Source organism: Citrus clementina, unplaced genomic scaffold, assembly GCF_000493195.1.
Source record: "Citrus clementina cultivar Clemenules unplaced genomic scaffold, Citrus_clementina_v1.0 scaffold_4, whole genome shotgun sequence".
Lineage (NCBI taxonomy): Eukaryota > Viridiplantae > Streptophyta > Magnoliopsida > Sapindales > Rutaceae > Citrus > Citrus x clementina.
Genome location: NW_006262274.1, coordinates 20,661,006 through 20,679,278, shown reverse-complemented (window position 1 = coordinate 20,679,278; position 18,273 = coordinate 20,661,006). Strand labels below are relative to the sequence as shown.

Genomic DNA, 18,273 nt, shown 5'->3' with positions numbered 1-18,273 from the left:
AAAAAAAAGAATATATCCAATAGTCTTTCTTGTTTTTCTTCTATGTCCATGATGACTTTTCAACCCTCCTCTCCCTTAGACTTTGGTAAAATCTGGAAGCATGATTTTATATGAATCAAGACATGAAAAATCTACGTTGCTCTCTTGATGTGATAAATGTTTAAGTCATGTGTCAAATGCAGACGGGAACAAGATGTTCGCATAGCTTCCCAGCTCTTCACACTGATGGACTCCAACAAGCCATCAAAAACATCTGTTCCACATGTTGTTGTGGTGGCATCTACAAACAGGTTATTGTTTATTTACTTCTGGTGGCTTTATTTCTCATTAGTTTTCCTTAGTCAACCTCAGAATATACTAGAATTGTTAGAATTTAGGAAATTCAGGTTGTTGTATCATACTTTGGGATGGTTTCTTTATTTCGCTCTTTCATAGATGTGGTGTTTTTGAATTCACAAGTGATGATCTTGCAAACTTGACAACATGAAATCGTTTTCAAATGTTTTAGCCATTGGCTTGTTTAAGGCTTTCGTGATTATAAACTTATTTATTAGCGTGTGCTTATAGAATCTTTTTGGGGTAAATATATTTTAGTGACAATCTAATTCAGAATTTATATGTTCAATTATGTTGGATGGTTTTTTTGGTCCTACATTTAAGACATTAAATTTGGATTATTTCTTTTCATAATTTTTTTAATGATGTCAACACAGAGTGGATGCAATTGACCCTGCACTTCGAAGGTCAGGGCGTTTTGATGCAGAAGTCGAAGCCACTGTTCCTACTGCAGAGGAACGATTTGAAATACTCAAGGTTAGGATCTTTCGAAATTTATGAGTATCTGTGTTGTCTGGTTTTCAGTAACATCTACCAGCCACTAGAATTGCTGTCAACTCAGTAAAGTCATGATGTTATTTGTGCCAATATGTTCAGCTTTACACAAAGAAGGTTCCTTTGGATGCTAATGTTGACTTAGAAGCCATAGCTACATCTTGCAACGGTTATGTTGGGGCTGATTTAGAAGCTTTATGTCGTGAGGCTACCATGTCTGCTGTTAAAAGATCCTCAGATGCAAATGAATGTGCTGGTGTGCTTAGTGTAACAATGGAAGATTGGAGGCATGCAAGATCTGTGGTTGGTCCAAGCATTACAAGAGGTGTTACTGTGGAAATTCCCAAGGTGACTTGGGAAGATATTGGAGGTCTAAGAGATTTGAAGGTATGTAAGTTGCTGATACATCCATTACACTCTGAAAATGCTAAACTTCTGACTAGATTTTAATAAGGTTATTCTAATTATGGACAGAAAAAGCTCCAGCAAGCTGTTGAGTGGCCTATTAAACATTCTACTGCATTTTCAAGGTTGGGAATTTCACCTGTACGGGGAGCACTTCTTCATGGACCTCCTGGATGCTCGAAAACAACCCTTGCTAAAGCTGCTGCCCATGCTGCCGAAGCTTCATTCTTTTCCTTGAGGTTTGATAATATTTCATATCTTTGATATCTTTCAGAAAGAAATGCAATTACATACCATGCAAATTTTGTACCATGACTATGACTTTTGGTGTGAAATTTATATGATTGTAAGGAAGAAAAGTAGGAAGTAGGGGGCTTTCTGAAAATTGAAATTTCTCGGTTGCTTCGCTATGCTAGGTATTGTGACCTTCCATTCACTGATGTCCATTCCTCCGTTCAAAGAGTTTTAGGCTGAAGGCTTTGGTATTAACCATTTTGTTTCTAAATCATAGTAGTGAAAGCAAAAGTGTAACACATGGGAAGTCTTGGTGTTAGGCTGGATTGATTTTCTAATCTCCCTCCCCTTCTATTTTAGCTGACAAGAAGCAGTTCAGTTAAATACATCGGTAATATGATAAAATCTCCACAAGAAACTGAGTACGTTGCTCAGAAATATCAACCAAAAGAGATCCAACAAGAATGAACAAATTGGTTCAGCAAACCCTTGATTCTCAGGTGCTAAGTACTGGATGAGCGACTAGGAATCCAGGAACAGAATAAGACAACTAAAGATCAAATATCAAATTTTTAAATAAAAGTGAGTGGCTGTGGCTTCTTGAACCCCTAGGTGTCTTGTAGTCATTTTTCAACCTATCCGTCATCTTATTATCGCTTTACTCATAAAACAAGCCATTAAATTATTTGATGTCTGTCATGTAAGAATTAATTAAAGATATTTCTGTCTTTAGTGTAAATATTCTCCTGCTCTAGCTACTTGGCCACCTTAAGTTGTTGAAGGAGAAAGAAGTTCCACCTCAATGTCCAAGTTATCTTTTTCATGTTTTGGTCCATTTATATATCCTATGTAAGCATTAAGTACAATTTGTATATGTTCTACTGTTATGCTAAATCATGAACAATGAATAGTGGTGCAGAATTGTATTCAATGTATGTTGGAGAGAGTGAAGCTTTGTTGCGAAATACATTTCAAAGAGCCCGTCTTGCAGCACCAAGTATAATATTCTTTGATGAGGCTGATGTTGTCGGTGCCAAAAGGTCAGTGTGTTGCATTTGTTAAGTAAAATTCTTCAGTTGTACCTTCAATCGAAGGCTACATATGACTATCCCTATAATTTTATTTCATGTGAGATTTCAGTTTTCACATTGGGCAATTCTTGTATCTTCATCTTCTGAAAGATGTCCAACTTTGCATGATGTATGTTAGTATGCACACAGACACATGTTATCAGGGGCAGTACCTTTTCATATAAATTATCATTTGAAGCCTAAAACCTTACTTATATGTGTTATTATCAACCCCAGTTTGAATGTCTTGAGAATGTCTGTCTTGTATGCAAATATGGTTTTAGGCAAATAATTGGCACGGGCATTCATGTTTTCAAGGTGAAGGTGTAATTTTTTTCTTTTCTGTCATTAGAGGTGGGAGTTCAAGTACTAGCATTACAGTTGGAGAGAGGCTTCTTTCTACCTTGCTGACAGAAATGGATGGTCTAGAACAGGCTAAAGTGATTATTTATTCCATAAGTTTTATTTTCCGGCCCTCTTGAAACTGTGCCTCATTGGTGATGGTATAAATCTTTTCTTGCAATTTGACTTTACACTCACATTTTGCGATTACTGTCAGGGAATTCTTGTTTTGGCTGCAACAAATCGTCCCCATGCAATTGATGCTGCACTTATGCGGCCTGGACGTTTCGATCTGGTGAGGTCTCCGCTCCATCATATTGAGCTTTTTGCCATATCTTGTAGTATAGTATAACTAAGTCCTATTCCAGCTTTCCTTTGGAGATGGTATAGCAGTTGTTAACACTATATGATTTATAAATTAGTTTTTGGTTCTGCAATCTGGGAGATATTAAATTTCCCAAAGTTTGAGCTCCTTAAGCGCCTGCATTAGATGTCAAAAAAATTGCTTTGGAGTCCTGTTAACTTTATCAGTTTCTTTGAAACTGTAGGTACTTTATGTACCACCACCTGATTTGGAAGCTCGACATGAGATACTCCGTGTGCATACACGTAACATGAAAGTCGGGGATGATGTTGACCTTAGAAGCATAGCAGAAGAGACCGAGCTCTTTACAGGGGCTGAACTGGAGGGTCTGTGTCGCGAAGCTGGGATTGTAGCTCTGAGAGAAGACATATCTGCCACTATGGTGCGTAATCGTCATTTCCAGACTGTGAAGGACTCTCTAAAACCGGCATTAACAAAAGAGGAAATTGATTCATACTCCTCATTTATGAAGAGCCAATCTCCAAAATCTTCTGGCCGGTTAGAATCCAGTACCAGTAGCGGCAGCAAGAATAAAAAGAAGAAATTGGTTCCAGTTTTCTCAGTTACGTCGTGTGTTGTGAGCATTGCAATACTTGCTGCTGCAAAATACTTTTCCACGCGCGCAAATCGAACTCCAAATGAACTAGTTGTTACCTAAAAGAACCGCTGAAAAGATACTGATGCTGAAAAATGAAGCTGTTTTGATCTATTAGTTGCAAAGTTGGCTATTTTTTATTTGGATCTGGCTATATTGAAACCGCATTAAAGTAAAGCATATCTTCGCATTTACAAGATTAAAATTATAATATATTTTTTATTATTTATCACTTTGTATATATAATTGTGTTTTGTACTCTACCGTAAAGTACATCCAAGGTGGCCATTACCTTTTTAGAATAATAATGGAGTAGTGAAAAGGCCTTTCAATGCCATCTGTTACTGGTTGATTCATTGATTGTCTGTCACAAAAGCAGTTGATTCCTATAATGATCAGTTTTGTGATGTGTTCATCGGAAATCAAATTAAAATTTCAGTCAATAATTGCGAGGAAACAAAAATTCTCAACACAACACAAACTAACCTTTCTTCAGTTCAGTAAAAACAAAGGTTCTTCATTTTAAAAAAAAAAATTCCTATAAAAGATTAGAAAGAATACTTAATTTAGCTGTGAATACTGATTAGAAAAATTAGTAGTGAACTAAAAGTATCATATCACATGTTATATGTGGGAGGGTAGTTTCATATCTTCATTTGTGTACGAGATAAAAAAAATTTACGAGTGAGGCTATTTAAAATCATCATTTTACTTATTAATTTCTCAATAAAATCATCATTAAAATTTAAATATTAAATTTTAATTTAAATATTAGATTTGTACTCTATAAACTCTAGAAAATCTCAAAAATAGCCACAATTAATTTTTTTTTTATTTTTTTTGCCCATTATTAACTTCTCTATCGCTACAACGTTAATCTCTTTATTCTCTCTAAAACAACTAATTCCTTTTCTAAGTTTTTTTCAATTAATTGACAAGAGATTGAATCGAAAAAATGGGCCATCTTCTTAAAACCAAGGACAAATTTATATTTTTTTAATCTCCCATTCATGCCTTCATAATATTATGTATGGCTTTACCAAAAGAATTTACTTTTTAAATTAGAGAATTAGAATTTAAGATGAGAATAATTGATGATGTTTATTTGTAGGCAGAGGTAAGAATGATAATGAAACATATAAGACTCACATGTTTTTTAGATTAAGGAATGACAACTTAATTCTGTCAAGAATTTCATAATTTTATTATCATTATTATTATTTTTATTAACAATAATTAATTTTAATAATAATAATAATCATAACTATTATAATAAATAATAATAATTCATTGTAATTTTAAAATAAAAGTAAACACGTTATTAATAATAATAATATACGTCAATCCAATTAGGGACCGTAAATATAAAAAAAACGTCTTTATGGTCATATAGGGGAGGGGAATAACACGGCATGTGGGAAACCCAACAGGAGTAATTCTTGTTTGATTTCGTCTGTTGATTACCGGAACATGATGTTTATTTTAAGAAGAAGAGAAGCAAAGAGAGCAACATCAAGTTCTTTCTCAAACAAAAACTGAAGTGATAATCATAGTTTGTTTGTTTTGGGAACTCTTCTGTTCTGTACATTAATAAGTCTCGAGATGCCGTCAGTGGCTGAAGGCGAAGTGAGTAACTCCACTCACAACCCCAAGCTTCACTCCAAACCCTTCTTCAATGATTCCTCTTCCAGGTGACGGTGTTTCTCTTCTCTTCTCTTCTCGCTGCTTGATTTCATTAAATCTTTGGCACTCAGTTTTAATCAGGCTTAGCCTAGTGAATGCTAATGTAGAAAAGAAGAAAAATAATAAACTACGATTTATTTTTTCCTAATTCTCGTTGTGGTCAACCGAGAAACAGACAAGTTGCTGATTGATTGTGTGATTATTGAATGCATTGCAGGAGGCAAAAAATTCTTCAACAGAGAAAATCCCTGCCAATTGCTTCAGGTAGTGATTGATTTTTGTTATATTTGTATATTAATGTGCTTATTAACTGTTTCTTTTCTTTTCTTTTTTTTCCTATTAAAATTAACTTTTAGTTGAGAAACGACTTGTGGAGGAGGTCCGTAAAAATGATATTTTGATTATAGTTGGTGAAACCGGAAGTGGAAAAACAACTCGTAAGTTCTTTGGTACTCTTTAAAATTTGTTGAAGTGGGTCTCATTCATACTTACCAATTAGAGAATGGTTAAGTTGAATGTTTCTTATGCTTTGATGCAGAATTGCCTCAGTTTCTGTTTCATGCGGGATTTTGTCGCGATGGTAAACTTATTGGAGTAACACAACCTAGGCGGGTTGCGGCTGTCACTGTCGCTAAGCGGGTAGCAGAGGAATCTGGTGTTGAGTTGGGCCAACGAGTTGGCTATTCCATTAGATTTGATGATAGGACTTCCACTTCAACAAGGATCAAGTACATGACTGATGGGCTTCTATTAAGGTAAAATAATAATAATAATAATAATAACAATAATAAAGTATGCGCATTTTCTATGACATGATGTTGTATATTGGAGTGAAAATTTTGCAAAAATTCTTATGTTGGAGGATTGTGCGAGTCAACTTTTTTTAATGCACGTGCTGTTTTTTGCTGTGCGAGAGTATGTTAAAATTTTAGTACATTATATGGACTTAGAGGGCATAAAGAATTCTGGAACATCATAAGATGTGTTTCATGCTGATGAGAAATACTGACTTCTGAGAATCAAATAAGGGCCTTGACAGACATATCTCAGACAAAATGATGAGGACCAAGTGAAAGTTAGACCTGTCAAAAACTACATCCTGGACTTTTATCATTTGTGAACTAATGCAAATCTTTTTTAACCTTTTAGGGAAGCATTACTTGATCCATATCTCTCTCGGTATTCTGCCATCATTGTTGATGAAGCTCATGAGAGAACTGTCCATACTGATGTATTGCTGGGCTTGCTGAAAAAGGTACAAAATGCAAGGTCAAAATCTGCAGATGGCCACTCTAATGGCAATAACAATAATGAAAACAGTGACATGATACTGGACAGAGGAAATGACACAAATGGCATCAATACTTTGAAGCAATGCCAAGGACGAAAATTTGCTCCTTTAAAGTTAATCATCATGTCTGCAAGCTTGGATGCTCGTGGTTTCTCAGAATACTTTGGTTGTGCTAAGGCCGTTCATGTCCAAGGGAGGCAGTTTCCCGTTGAAATACTTTATACACTCTATCCAGAACCTGATTATTTAGATGCAACCTTAATTACCATATTCCAGGTTATTATTTTACTGCTTTCTTCCTGTGACTCTATCAACCTAACCTCAGTTTTCAAGTTGTTTTTACTGGTAGAGTTGAAGTTGGTTTATCTAAGAATATATTTCATTTGCCTTGAGCTTTTGAGATACTGATGCTTGCAAGTGCTAAATGTCAGTATTGGTATGCAACGCTAAATTGTATGTGAATTATAAGTCCATATATATTCTCTGGCTTCAGTTTATGTTTATGTGCTTTCGTAAGCTGTGTGTCTGTCAATTTTATTAAATTCTATTTCCTCCTAAATTTTTGGCATCTGCGTTGTCCTTTTCTCAGTTGGAATGGAATTATGTTGGGTTTGAGTGTGTCTATTCAATTAGCCCATTTTCCTTGCATTATGGATTCTATTGGGAGTTCATTGTACGGCATCTTACATGTTTGATATATATATATTTTTTTCTCAGGTTCATTTGGACGAGGCCCCTGGTGATATACTTGTCTTTTTGACGGGGCAAGAGGAGATTGAATCCGTTGAAAGACTTGTCCAAGAGCGGCTTCTGCAGTTACCTGAAGCCAGTCGAAAACTGGTAACTGTTCCTATATTCTCATCTCTCCCATCAGAACAACAAATGCGAGTTTTTGCACCTGCTGCGGCTGGTTTTCGTAAGGTAACTGTTGGCGCACTTACTTCTCTACAACATATGAATTCCTAGCATTTAGATGCTGTAACTGTTGATGTGATAGATGTCCATACTTTGCTGAATTAGGGAACTGGACAACTAAAATGAGAATGGAATTGGACAAAGCGTTCCCATTTACCTGATATTCTGGAATTTTGGACACTTGTTATTTAGATGATGAAAGTTGGGGCCTAATCTCCCTGGTAGGGTCCAGTGTTCATATTAAATTAGGATCACCTCTCTATGACTAATGCAAGCGGGCCCTGTTTATGAGCCGAAACAGGTATCAGACACATGCAATTAATTACAGCGTTGAAAAAGTGCCCAACTAATGCAAGCGGACAAAGTGTTGAAAAAGTGCCCAACTAATTATCAGACACATCCAATATCCCGAGAACTGTTCAAACTATCATCAGTTTGAAGAACTGTAAAACAACTATTGAGTTTGCATCTACCTCTCTTAGGTTTCTTGAGTTTCAATTAAAGAAATTTAGATATTGGAAATCACCATCATAGCACTATTTTCATTGCGCCTCTGGTAATTGTGACAACCTAATAATCTGCCACTGTAATGAAAATTTTGTTATCACAATCACGACTTAAGATTACCACTGTTACCACAATGGGATCATTGCCACAGTATGGACCTTTTGTAATGGTTGCTGGCAGTATCTCTGCTTTTTGCTATATTATGTTGGTCCATCACCAACGCTGCCTCCCCCTATGGTTTCTCAATCTCTGCTTCTGCTTCTTTCCTTTTTTTAAGTACAATCTCAGTTTAGCTCTTGGGTAGGTTACTCTTATGCATATCAAGATGCTTTGATTTCAGTTTTTTATTGCTTCATACAAAGTGGTATATACTTGAAAACTATTGAGAAAAATTTGTTTAACTTATCATTTATTAACCATGTTTAAGACTTCTTTCTAGGTTATATTGGCGACAAATATTGCTGAAACATCAGTGACCATACCTGGAATCAAGTATGTCATAGATCCTGGATTTGTGAAAGCTCGTTCCTATGATCCGGTCAAAGGGATGGAATCATTGATTGTTGTTCCAATCTCAAAAGCACAGGCTCTTCAAAGAAGGTAAGCGTAGCATTATCAAATGTTGCCCAAGAAGATTTGATGTAAACTTTTTAAAAAGCTTACAGATTGGGACAAGCTAGGGCCATTTTTGGGCTTTCGTGTCTAATATGTCTACCACTCTAGTTAAGTAATGAAGTTCCTTGTTCAAGTAGTTTAATTATTTTCTTTTATTTTGACTTTGCTGATTCTCTTTACCTATGACACAAATTTCTGGCTTTGCCTGTCAGTTTGTAGCCCTGTGTTTATTTAAGACCATGTTAATGGATGATAATCCAGAATGATTATTGATCTCTTATTGCAGTGGGCGTGCAGGGCGTGAAGGACCAGGGAAGTGTTTCCGTCTGTACCCTGAGAATGAGTTTGATAAACTTGAGGATTCAACAAAACCAGAGATCAAACGCTGCAACCTCTCAAATGTCATTTTGCAGCTCAAAGCCCTGGGTGTTGACGATATCATTGGGTTTGACTTCATGGAAAAACCATCAAGGTGAACAAAATATTCATCATATTTAGTCTTCTATTGTTTTAGTTCAATTTTGTCATTTTTTTTTAATCTATTACCAATTCAAGAGCAAGAAACGTGCCTGAAAGTGTGTTATTACACATTTGGACAGGGCATCAATTATCAAATCACTGGAACAGTTGTTTTTGCTAGGTGCTTTAACGGATGATTGTAAGCTGTCTGATCCAGTTGGGCATCAAATGGCTCGGCTCCCCTTAGACCCTATTTATTCCAAAGCTCTAATTGTAGCTGGTCAGTTCAACTGCTTGGAAGAGATGCTGATAACTGTTGCAATGCTCTCAGTGGAATCTATCTTTTTTGCTCCCCGGGAGAAGTTAGAAGAGGTCTGTTCTAATTCTAACCATTCATATTTGTTTTGTAGAGTAGTCAGGCAATGGAATTACTCAGCAAGTTGTTTTACGAAATATCATGTCTACGATGATAAGTTTTGCAACCAAAGGACTCTGGTTCATTTTGGCCAAGAAATCAGGTTTGATAGGCTTAGAAACTTTAGCATGACAGGAGAGCAACATCCTGTGAATGAATTTGAATACTAGTTCAGCATCTTGGTCGGTTATGGAAGTATGAGTTTTTGTGATTATAGGAACAGAAAGCTTGGAGATGAAGTTGTCTTGGCTACTTGTTTGATGTAGGAATTTTTGTTCTCGTGATGTTTCATTTGTTTCTGCCTGTCACTTTTTTCTTATCATAGAGAGCTTAACTTTCTTTCTTTGATGAATGTGGATCATCCTTTGTGTTTCAGTTATTTATTTATTGTTGTGTGAGGACTGTGCTCTTTTTCTTCCTTGTTAATACCCCCTGTGAAAATGCCACAACTTATCCTGTTTGTTCAGGCAAGAAATGCAATGAAATCTTTTGCAAGTCCAGATGGAGATCACCTCACTTTGATTAATGTATATCGAGCATCTGATGAGTTCTTGGAGAAGAGAAAGATGGAAATTAGTAAGGAAAAAACTGAAAAAATTCTGAGAAAATGGTGCAAGGATAATTTTATTAATAGCCGTTCTCTGAGGCATGCTCAGGACATCCACAGGTATCATTCTCTTTTTTGCATCCTCAAGATATATATGAATGCAATAAATGCATTCTTAACTTTGCTGGGTTCTTTGGTAGTCAAATTCGAGGACATGTTGAACAAATGGGTTTTCGTATATCTTCTTGTGGAGAAGACATGATTATGTTCCGCAGATGTCTTGCTGCTTCCTTTTTCCTCAATGCAGCTTTGAAGCAGCCCGAGGGGACATACAGGTAATGATTTTATCATTAAATGCATTTTGAAATTCCTTTGGGAGATCCTTTGAGATTGTGTTCTGTAGTTGTTTATACTCATTCTGAAGAACAACCTTTATCAATGATAAGGATGTTCCAACGAAATTTCTAATTCTATCCTCTTAAACTTGTAAAATGCTTGTTAACTATTTTGATTTCCTTCAGTTACCCTACAATAACTCCTCTCATCTACACAACCAATTGGCAGGGCTTTGGCAGGTGGTCAGGTGGTGCAGATTCATCCTTCTTCTGTCTTATTTCGAGCAAAACCAGAGTGCATAGTATTCAATGAACTGATCCAAACTAATCACAAATATATCCGGAACATAACTAGAATTGACTACTTATGGTTGACTGAATTGGCTCCTCAATATTATACCATGCAGAATTAAAATATTCAATTACAAACAGTAACAGGTAATATGTTTTACTGAATTTTTTCATTTACAATTAATCATGCTGTGAATGGTCTTAATAAACTTGATAGTGAGTGTCATCACCCACCCCTTTGGTTTCTTTGATAGTGCTTTGGATGCTAATTTCAAGAGTATAAGATGAGTGCTACTTGTTTTTTTTTTTTCTGAGAAGTTTATATGGAGAATATCATGCATGAGTTTGTTCTTATTCAATCTGCATGAATTTGTAACCTAAACATGGGTGGTAGTTGGTTAATCAACTGGTAAAATCTTTTGGGGTGGTACATGATGTCTAGCGTTTGAATTCTACTCACACCCGATTGGAGAGGCAAGAGGGGTTTGGTTTACATTTATGGAATATTTTAAAGAGAATATTTTTATCTTTTAAGATTTGGCCCAAATGATATAGTTAGAAGGTTAACCGAATGTCTTTTTATCAGTATACATATGGGCGTGGCTGAGGTACTTAAATTGTTAGCCCCAGAAGGTTTATATTATTACTAGTTGCACACGGTTATTACTAGTTGCATCAAGCTTAATCACATTTTGAATGGAACTAACCAATTTTGGGAGTTCACTCGTCTGCTTGGTTGAAGCCTTGATTTTGGTTTGTTAATATTTATCACAAACTGCAAATTCTTGACTTTTAAACTGTGATGCTGCAGCTTGATGTCTCAATTCTATCTCGCATCATCGAAATGGGAGCAAGTAGATCAAAATTCTTTCACTGATTTACATTGCTGGTTGTTGGGAGCAAGTAAATGTTTCTGCTGGAAACTATTGGGAAGTCAAAACTTGATGTTAAGATGCATTACTGGTCCTATTCTTTTGAAAATGTTGCTGAACAGGTGGCTGCAAAAGTTTGAGAAGCTTCGCTGCACTACAAACAAGCCTGGTTGTTGCCCATGATTTTACCATGAGCTACTTTGTGGCCTTCACAAGTTGGTTTGAAAAATCTGCATGTTTGGGTCAAGAATCAGGATGTATGAAGAATTGAGAAATGACACATCACGGATTTGTGCATAGTTACGGCTGCCTATTTTGAAGCGCTGTTCAAGAATAAGTTTTACTGCTTATATTAGTGTTATGTTAGGAGTGAACGTGTGAAACCCTTTCAATTTTGGTTGCATTTATTTGAATTAGTTTTCATGTTTTCTGACTATGCTGAGCTTTCAATGGTGGCCAGTGATGTCAATGCATCATTTTCAACCAGTACAGAAATATTTTCAGCTGAAGACAGCCAATTGTATTTTGTACTCTTTGCACTCAGTAATATAATTTCAGGATAACTTTCTAATTTTTCTGCCTTTTAGTCAATTATAAGTTGCGCGTTTGTTTGATTGTCAAACAAGAAAATTCACAGTAGAATTTCAAAATAAAATATTCATGCACACGCTTACAAGGCAGTGGATACCGGAAAGGTCTCTCTTGCTACAATTTTTATCTTCCAAAAGTACCTATTTATTTTTCACTCGCCGCTCTTGTCTAAGCTCGAGTTCTTTAAATTCTCTCTAACAACTTGTAAAGAAGGCGTAGGATCTTTTTCATATGTAAGTTGAGAGTACACAAAATTACTACAAATATTCATCCATCAAAATTCAAAAGCGATTGATATTAATTCTGTTGTATTAATGCATGCAGCTGACTAAATGGGAAATGCAGTCGGATGTGTCTCTGCTGGCGTGAAGGCGCCCAAAAAAGCCTCAAGCTATGCATTTAACCCTTTCCCTTTATTCAGTTCTTTCCATGGACGTCCGAGAAATGCTTTACAATCTTCTAGTTCTTCTTCGAGGAACAAAAAGCAGAAAAGAGAGAGGATTCAAGTTGATGAAGGCTCCGTCATAACATCCGAACAAGCTCTCCCCGCAGCTGCTCTTCCGTTTCACAGTGACCAAACGAGTAGCTCTATCCCTTTTAGCAGATCAACTTCTGTCGTGCATCCTTCTCTGGGTTCAAAGAAGCAGAGTTTCCAAAGAAGCTCAAGTGCTAGGCGACGCTCCAATAATGATCCTTTAATAATAAGATCTCATCAACTTGTTAACCAGGTTTGATTTCTTTTCAAAGTACATATAGTCATAGCAATAATGTTAATTCATCACGTCTTTTTTTTTTTTTTAATTTTTTAACCATGAATGATGTTCCGGGGCACATTACATGCTAATATAATTCAATGTCGATTTTGGTCGAATGAGTATTCATGCATGCATAATCATACATGCTTCTTATCATTTGCTGCTGGTTTCGTTGTACTACTTATTACAAATAGCACTGCTCTTGTTTTTTTATTTAACTGGGAGGTCTAGCAGAAGATTTGTTTAATTATTTGACTTGAGGATACAATTTTGTCTACTTATTAGACACTTACAATTGTCAAGTTATAATTTTGGGGTGGAGCTTCAACAGGAAGTGTCATCAATTTTTGTGGTTGTATCATTTTATGATAAGAGCTCACTCCGAAGAACTACAAGGTTGTTGGTGTTCGCCTCTTTTCCCCAGCCATGAATTTTCTTTCTATTTTCTGTGTTATCTCTATTTGACTGAGTTGCTCAGATTGTTGATTTTTCATATCGACCTGCTCTGGTAGGAACCTGATGGCCTCGTAGGCACTGAACAGGTTGCTTTAGAGGAAATAACATTTTATTCATGCTATCATGCCAAAATTAGATCATCATATTCAAACTTTCACGCATGCCCTAGTCTCCCCATTTTTCTAAAAAGAAGAAAGAATGAAAAAAAAACAAAGTTATTAAATCACAGTTATGAACTGGTCAAGTTGAAGCATTCAATTTGACAATTAAACCAATCGGGTGGAAATGTAATTTTTGAATGAATGCAATTATTAATCAAGCATTGGAAACGATTTTGGTGTTATGATTAAGTCTTACGTTTATTTAGTGGTAAACTGGTTGAAAAGCATCTATAGAAGCAGCATAATGCTCGTTAACTTACTGTTCTAATGGAATTAACTGCATATAAACAATTAAAGACGGACCATGTTTCTAGAAAATTGAATTAATTGGATGGACATGCTACACCATGACTTGGAAAGAGAACTAATGCATGCAAATTATTTCGGAATGTTTGATTAATTACGTTGATGCTACCAGCTGCTAACGCATCACTCTCAGCTTCTCGATTTTGAATTTATGCAATTAATTTTCTTGCTTAGGAACCGAAGATTGAGAGTCCAGAAACGAGCCATTTTGTCTTGGTTCATGGCGGTGGTTTTGGTGCCTGGTGTTGGTACAAAACAATGACACTTTTGAAAGAAAGTGGGTTTAAAGTTGATGCAGTTGACTTAACAGGTTCTGGAGTAAGTTCATGTGATACAAACAGCATTACAAGTCTTGAGCAATATGTCAAGCCTCTAATTGATACTTTCAACGAGCTAGGAAATGAGGAGAAGGTTTGATTTCTGTTTCTCTTTCGCTTTCTCCTCAAAGTGGCGACGTTAAAACTTCGTAATTAATCTCCAGCAAGAATGCAGGTGATTTTGGTTGGGCATGATTTTGGTGGTGCTTGTATCTCATATGTGATGGAGTTGTTTCCATCTAAAGTTGCAAAAGCTGTTTTTATTGCCGCAACAATGTTGACTAGTGGCCAGAGTGCTCTCGATACGATCTCCCAGCAGGTAAATTTGCGCTGTAAATCGACATTTTACTTTCTGATGAAAGAAGGCATTGATCTTTAATTGATCTGCAATTGTGAGAAATGGATCCTCTGCCCTGTGTGAGCAGTAGTGAGCTTGCAATAGCCTAGATGAATCCTGCACCAAGAATAAAATTCCGCTTAGTTTACTTGAATGTTAAGTAAACCCTTTGTGCTTATCTCAGATGGGCTCAAATGATCTGATGCAGCAAGCTCAGATATTTTTGTACGCCAATGGGAAGCAAAACCCTCCGACTTCAATTGATCTGGACAGAACATTATTGAGAGACTTGCTGTTTAATCGAAGTGCAGCTAAGGTGAATGTTCATTACCAGCTAGTTAAGAGACTTGTTGCTTCATCCTACTTGAATTAACAGTCTCTAACTTGCTGGTTTCTTTATTATCCAGGATGTCGAATTGGCATTAATATCAATGAGACCGATCCCATTTGCACCAGTTTTAGAGAAACTCTCCGTTTCTGACGACAACTATGGCTCCGTTCCCCGGTTTTATATAAAAACTCTCCAGGACTGTGCCATTCCTGTCTCTGTGCAAGAGGCCATGATAAATTCAAATCCCCCGGAGCTCGTTTTCGAGATTAAAGGCTCCGATCACGCACCTTTTTTCTCAAAGCCACGAGCCTTACACAGGATATTAGTAGAGATATCAAAGATTACCCACCGTTAAGCAAGTCCGAATTCTCTTTACAAGAGATCTTATTGACATGTTCCAAATGCTGGACACAAAATGATGAGCAACAATATTCAATTAATCAGCACCATCATTGGTGTGTGTATGAATCTTTTCAGTTAAGTCGTTATTTTATTTTAATGTAGGTTAATACGTGCATTGTGTAAAATTTCTAAACAATTGTTTAGGGGGAAGACAAAAAAAGAAGAAGAAGAAGAAGAAGAAATTGGCTTTAGCAAAAAGTGGTAGGTGAGCTTTCAACAAGAAAAATATAACCTACCTAACAATGAGGGATTGACAAGACTTGCCACCTAAGTTGGGGCGAAATGACAACACTCTGATGTGCGAAGATTGTTAGCTGGTCCTAAGTTGATTCGATTGTTCCTTTCACTACTCTTTCATTGAAACAGACACCTCAGATTTTATGGCCGTTCTTTGGCTTTTATAGCACCTTTTGCCCTATTCCGATAAGCATTATAGTGCGGAGATTGTCAATTTTTGTTTCTTACAATTAATATATATCACTTATCTTCATCGTAATATTTAAAAAAATTTATTGTATAAAAAGTTTTAAAAAAAGAGATGAATAAGTTTTTCGTTTGATAATTTATCTCAAATCTCAATAATATAACATATAAATTTATTATAAAAATATATTTAAAAATAATTAAAAATATTTTATGATTACTTTTTTAATTCACACCTAAATATATTTTCTTAATACTTAAATTTTTTATTTTAATTTTCATTCATATGTTTTATTTGATTTAAAATAAATATAAATAAAAGTATATATAAAAAACAAAGATAATATTATAAAATTATATTCTCGAAAAAATTATTAGTTATTATATATTTTAATTTCACTATAAGAAAAAGTGGTAATCTCTCCATATGGTGGTGTTTGTAATGATTTCCTTTTGTCTTCGTTAAGCATATGTCTTTATGTCAAAATCAAACAAGAATGGCAACCAATCAACCAATAGAAAGCAATATTAGTAGAGGATATAGTGATTATCCGCTAAAGATATTAAACATATGGATTCCCCTTAGGTGCAACAGTGGCACGGTGCCACTGTTGCACCTAGCCGTTAGATGCAGTTGGATGTCAGTGGATCCCACCAATCTAACTGCATCCAACGGTTAGGTGCAACTGTGGCACGATGCCACTGTTGCACCGTAGCCTGATCCTAAACATATATCTTTATGTCAAAATCAGACAAAAATGGTAACCAATCAACCAATAGAAAGCAAATTTGGTGATGTAGTATCGGAAGATATTGTCTTATTTTATTTTATTAATGATTTTTTATTTTATTTTATCCTTTAAGAGGGTTTTCTAACCATAAATGTCAATAGATCTTGCATCTTTTCAATTGTCAAACAAATTTGTAATTCTTTGACCACAAATCATTTATATTTTATAAAGCATAATTTAATTTTAAAAATCTGAGTATCGTTAGTTTAAAAAAAAAAAAAAAAAAGAAATGTTAATATATAAAGATGTCATCTTAATAGGCAACGAGAACAGTGAGGTTACCGCATATTCTAACTAATCTAATATATATTTTCATGCACGTGAAATGGCAGCCAGCTTATCCACCGCTTACAACGTAAGCTACCCTTTCCACTCCCGTTTTTGCTTTTTCCAATTATTGACTGTTGTCTGATCACCGCCGAAAACAAAGGTGTAAATAACATTTGGGTCCCTAAACTTCAAAACCTCACAAGTAAAGGAGATACAAAGTTTTTTGAACAAGTCCATGCAATGTTGTTAATTTTTGTTCTAAGATTATGTATAGAGGAGTGTAAGGGTGGACACTAATTGGTTCGATTCAGTTTTTTTCTAAGAATCAAACCGAACAATAATGATCGTTCAAGAAGTCATGAATTGAACCAAAATTTAGTTCGATTTTTAAGTATGGTTTGGTTCTACCTGATTCGAATATTTATCTTTTATATTAGTCAAATTTTAATATTTTTTCACTTAAATTTGATTATTTTTTAGCCCAACTCAATTATATTCACTAATCATTCATATTTTATGAAAAAAAATTAATAATATATAAATTATTTTTAAAAAAATTTTAACGCTGAGTTGATCAGTTTCTAGTTCAATTCAAACAAAAAATCAATTGGTTTACATTTTTTGAATTATTCAGTTTTTACAAATCGAACTAACATATTTCGATTTTATTTAGTTTGGTTCAGGAAAAACCGAATTGAGCGCCCTCCCATAATAGTCAAAGATTAAACAACTCCCCATCCATAGACCCCAAATTAACCTTAATTATCTTCCTACCTACATTTTGAAGTTGGATTGGATTTGATTAAATTAGATTGGACTATAGCGGATTATAAATACTAATTTTTTATTAATTTGGTATAATATCGAATAGGTCTGTATTAAATTAAATTAAATGAAGCTAAAATAACTATTTTAATACTATGTTATTTCTTAAATTATATTACTAATCATTGAATTATTTTAATATTTAATATTATCGTAAATAAATATTTGAATAATTTTTAATGTTTAAATTGCACAGTAGTTAAAATAAATTATTGAATTAAAATTTTTATATTTAATCTTAAATTAATTACAAGTTAAAAATAATTTATTGAATAAAATTTTGATATTAGTAGAAAATTTGGATTATTCTAAAATATTTAATCCTACCTAAACCCATGTGAAAACGAGGACTATTAATCTCATAATTTTTGGACTAAAATATAAACTAATTAATTAAACTTGACTGCCAAGCATGATTTTATTCTTCATATTACATTAATCCCACACTTTATCCAACATCGAAATATAGATTTAACTTATGATCAACTGTATTTGTTTTTTTTAAGAACAATTAGATCTTTAAAAATTAGTTATCTA

The 18,273-nt window shown here is 34.8% G+C and overlaps 3 protein-coding genes across 3 annotated transcripts in view; all 3 read left to right on the top strand.

Annotated features, from left to right (window-relative positions):
- LOC18043773 (cell division control protein 48 homolog B) overlaps positions 1–4,045 on the top strand; it is a 4,873-nt gene extending 828 nt beyond the window's left edge. Inside the window, 8 exon segments of the mRNA XM_006437849.2 lie at positions 80–290; positions 714–813; positions 934–1,218; positions 1,306–1,475; positions 2,382–2,510; positions 2,893–2,980; positions 3,100–3,177; positions 3,431–4,045. Coding sequence (XP_006437912.2) covers positions 80–290; positions 714–813; positions 934–1,218; positions 1,306–1,475; positions 2,382–2,510; positions 2,893–2,980; positions 3,100–3,177; positions 3,431–3,904 — 1,535 coding nt within the window. The 3' untranslated portion in view covers positions 3,905–4,045.
- Positions 4,046–5,239: 1,194 nt separating this feature from the next.
- LOC18043772 (pre-mRNA-splicing factor ATP-dependent RNA helicase DEAH10) lies at positions 5,240–12,342 on the top strand. The gene is made up of 13 exons (XM_006437847.2): positions 5,240–5,532; positions 5,742–5,788; positions 5,881–5,961; positions 6,063–6,279; positions 6,674–7,091; positions 7,533–7,736; positions 8,677–8,837; positions 9,139–9,324; positions 9,452–9,683; positions 10,194–10,393; positions 10,474–10,608; positions 10,838–11,046; positions 11,711–12,342. Exons 1-12 carry the CDS (start codon positions 5,444–5,446, stop codon positions 11,019–11,021), a joined length of 2,154 nt encoding a protein of 717 aa, XP_006437910.1. The 5' UTR covers positions 5,240–5,443; the 3' UTR covers positions 11,022–11,046; positions 11,711–12,342.
- A 352-nt stretch (positions 12,343–12,694) lies between these two features.
- On the top strand, positions 12,695–15,808 carry LOC18043771 (putative methylesterase 11, chloroplastic). The gene is made up of 5 exons (XM_006437846.2): positions 12,695–13,090; positions 14,215–14,451; positions 14,533–14,676; positions 14,879–15,010; positions 15,102–15,808. The coding sequence occupies exons 1-5, from the start codon at positions 12,695–12,697 to the stop codon at positions 15,378–15,380; spliced, it is 1,188 nt and encodes a 395-aa protein (XP_006437909.1). The 3' UTR covers positions 15,381–15,808.
- Positions 15,809–18,273: the final 2,465 nt, after the last annotated feature.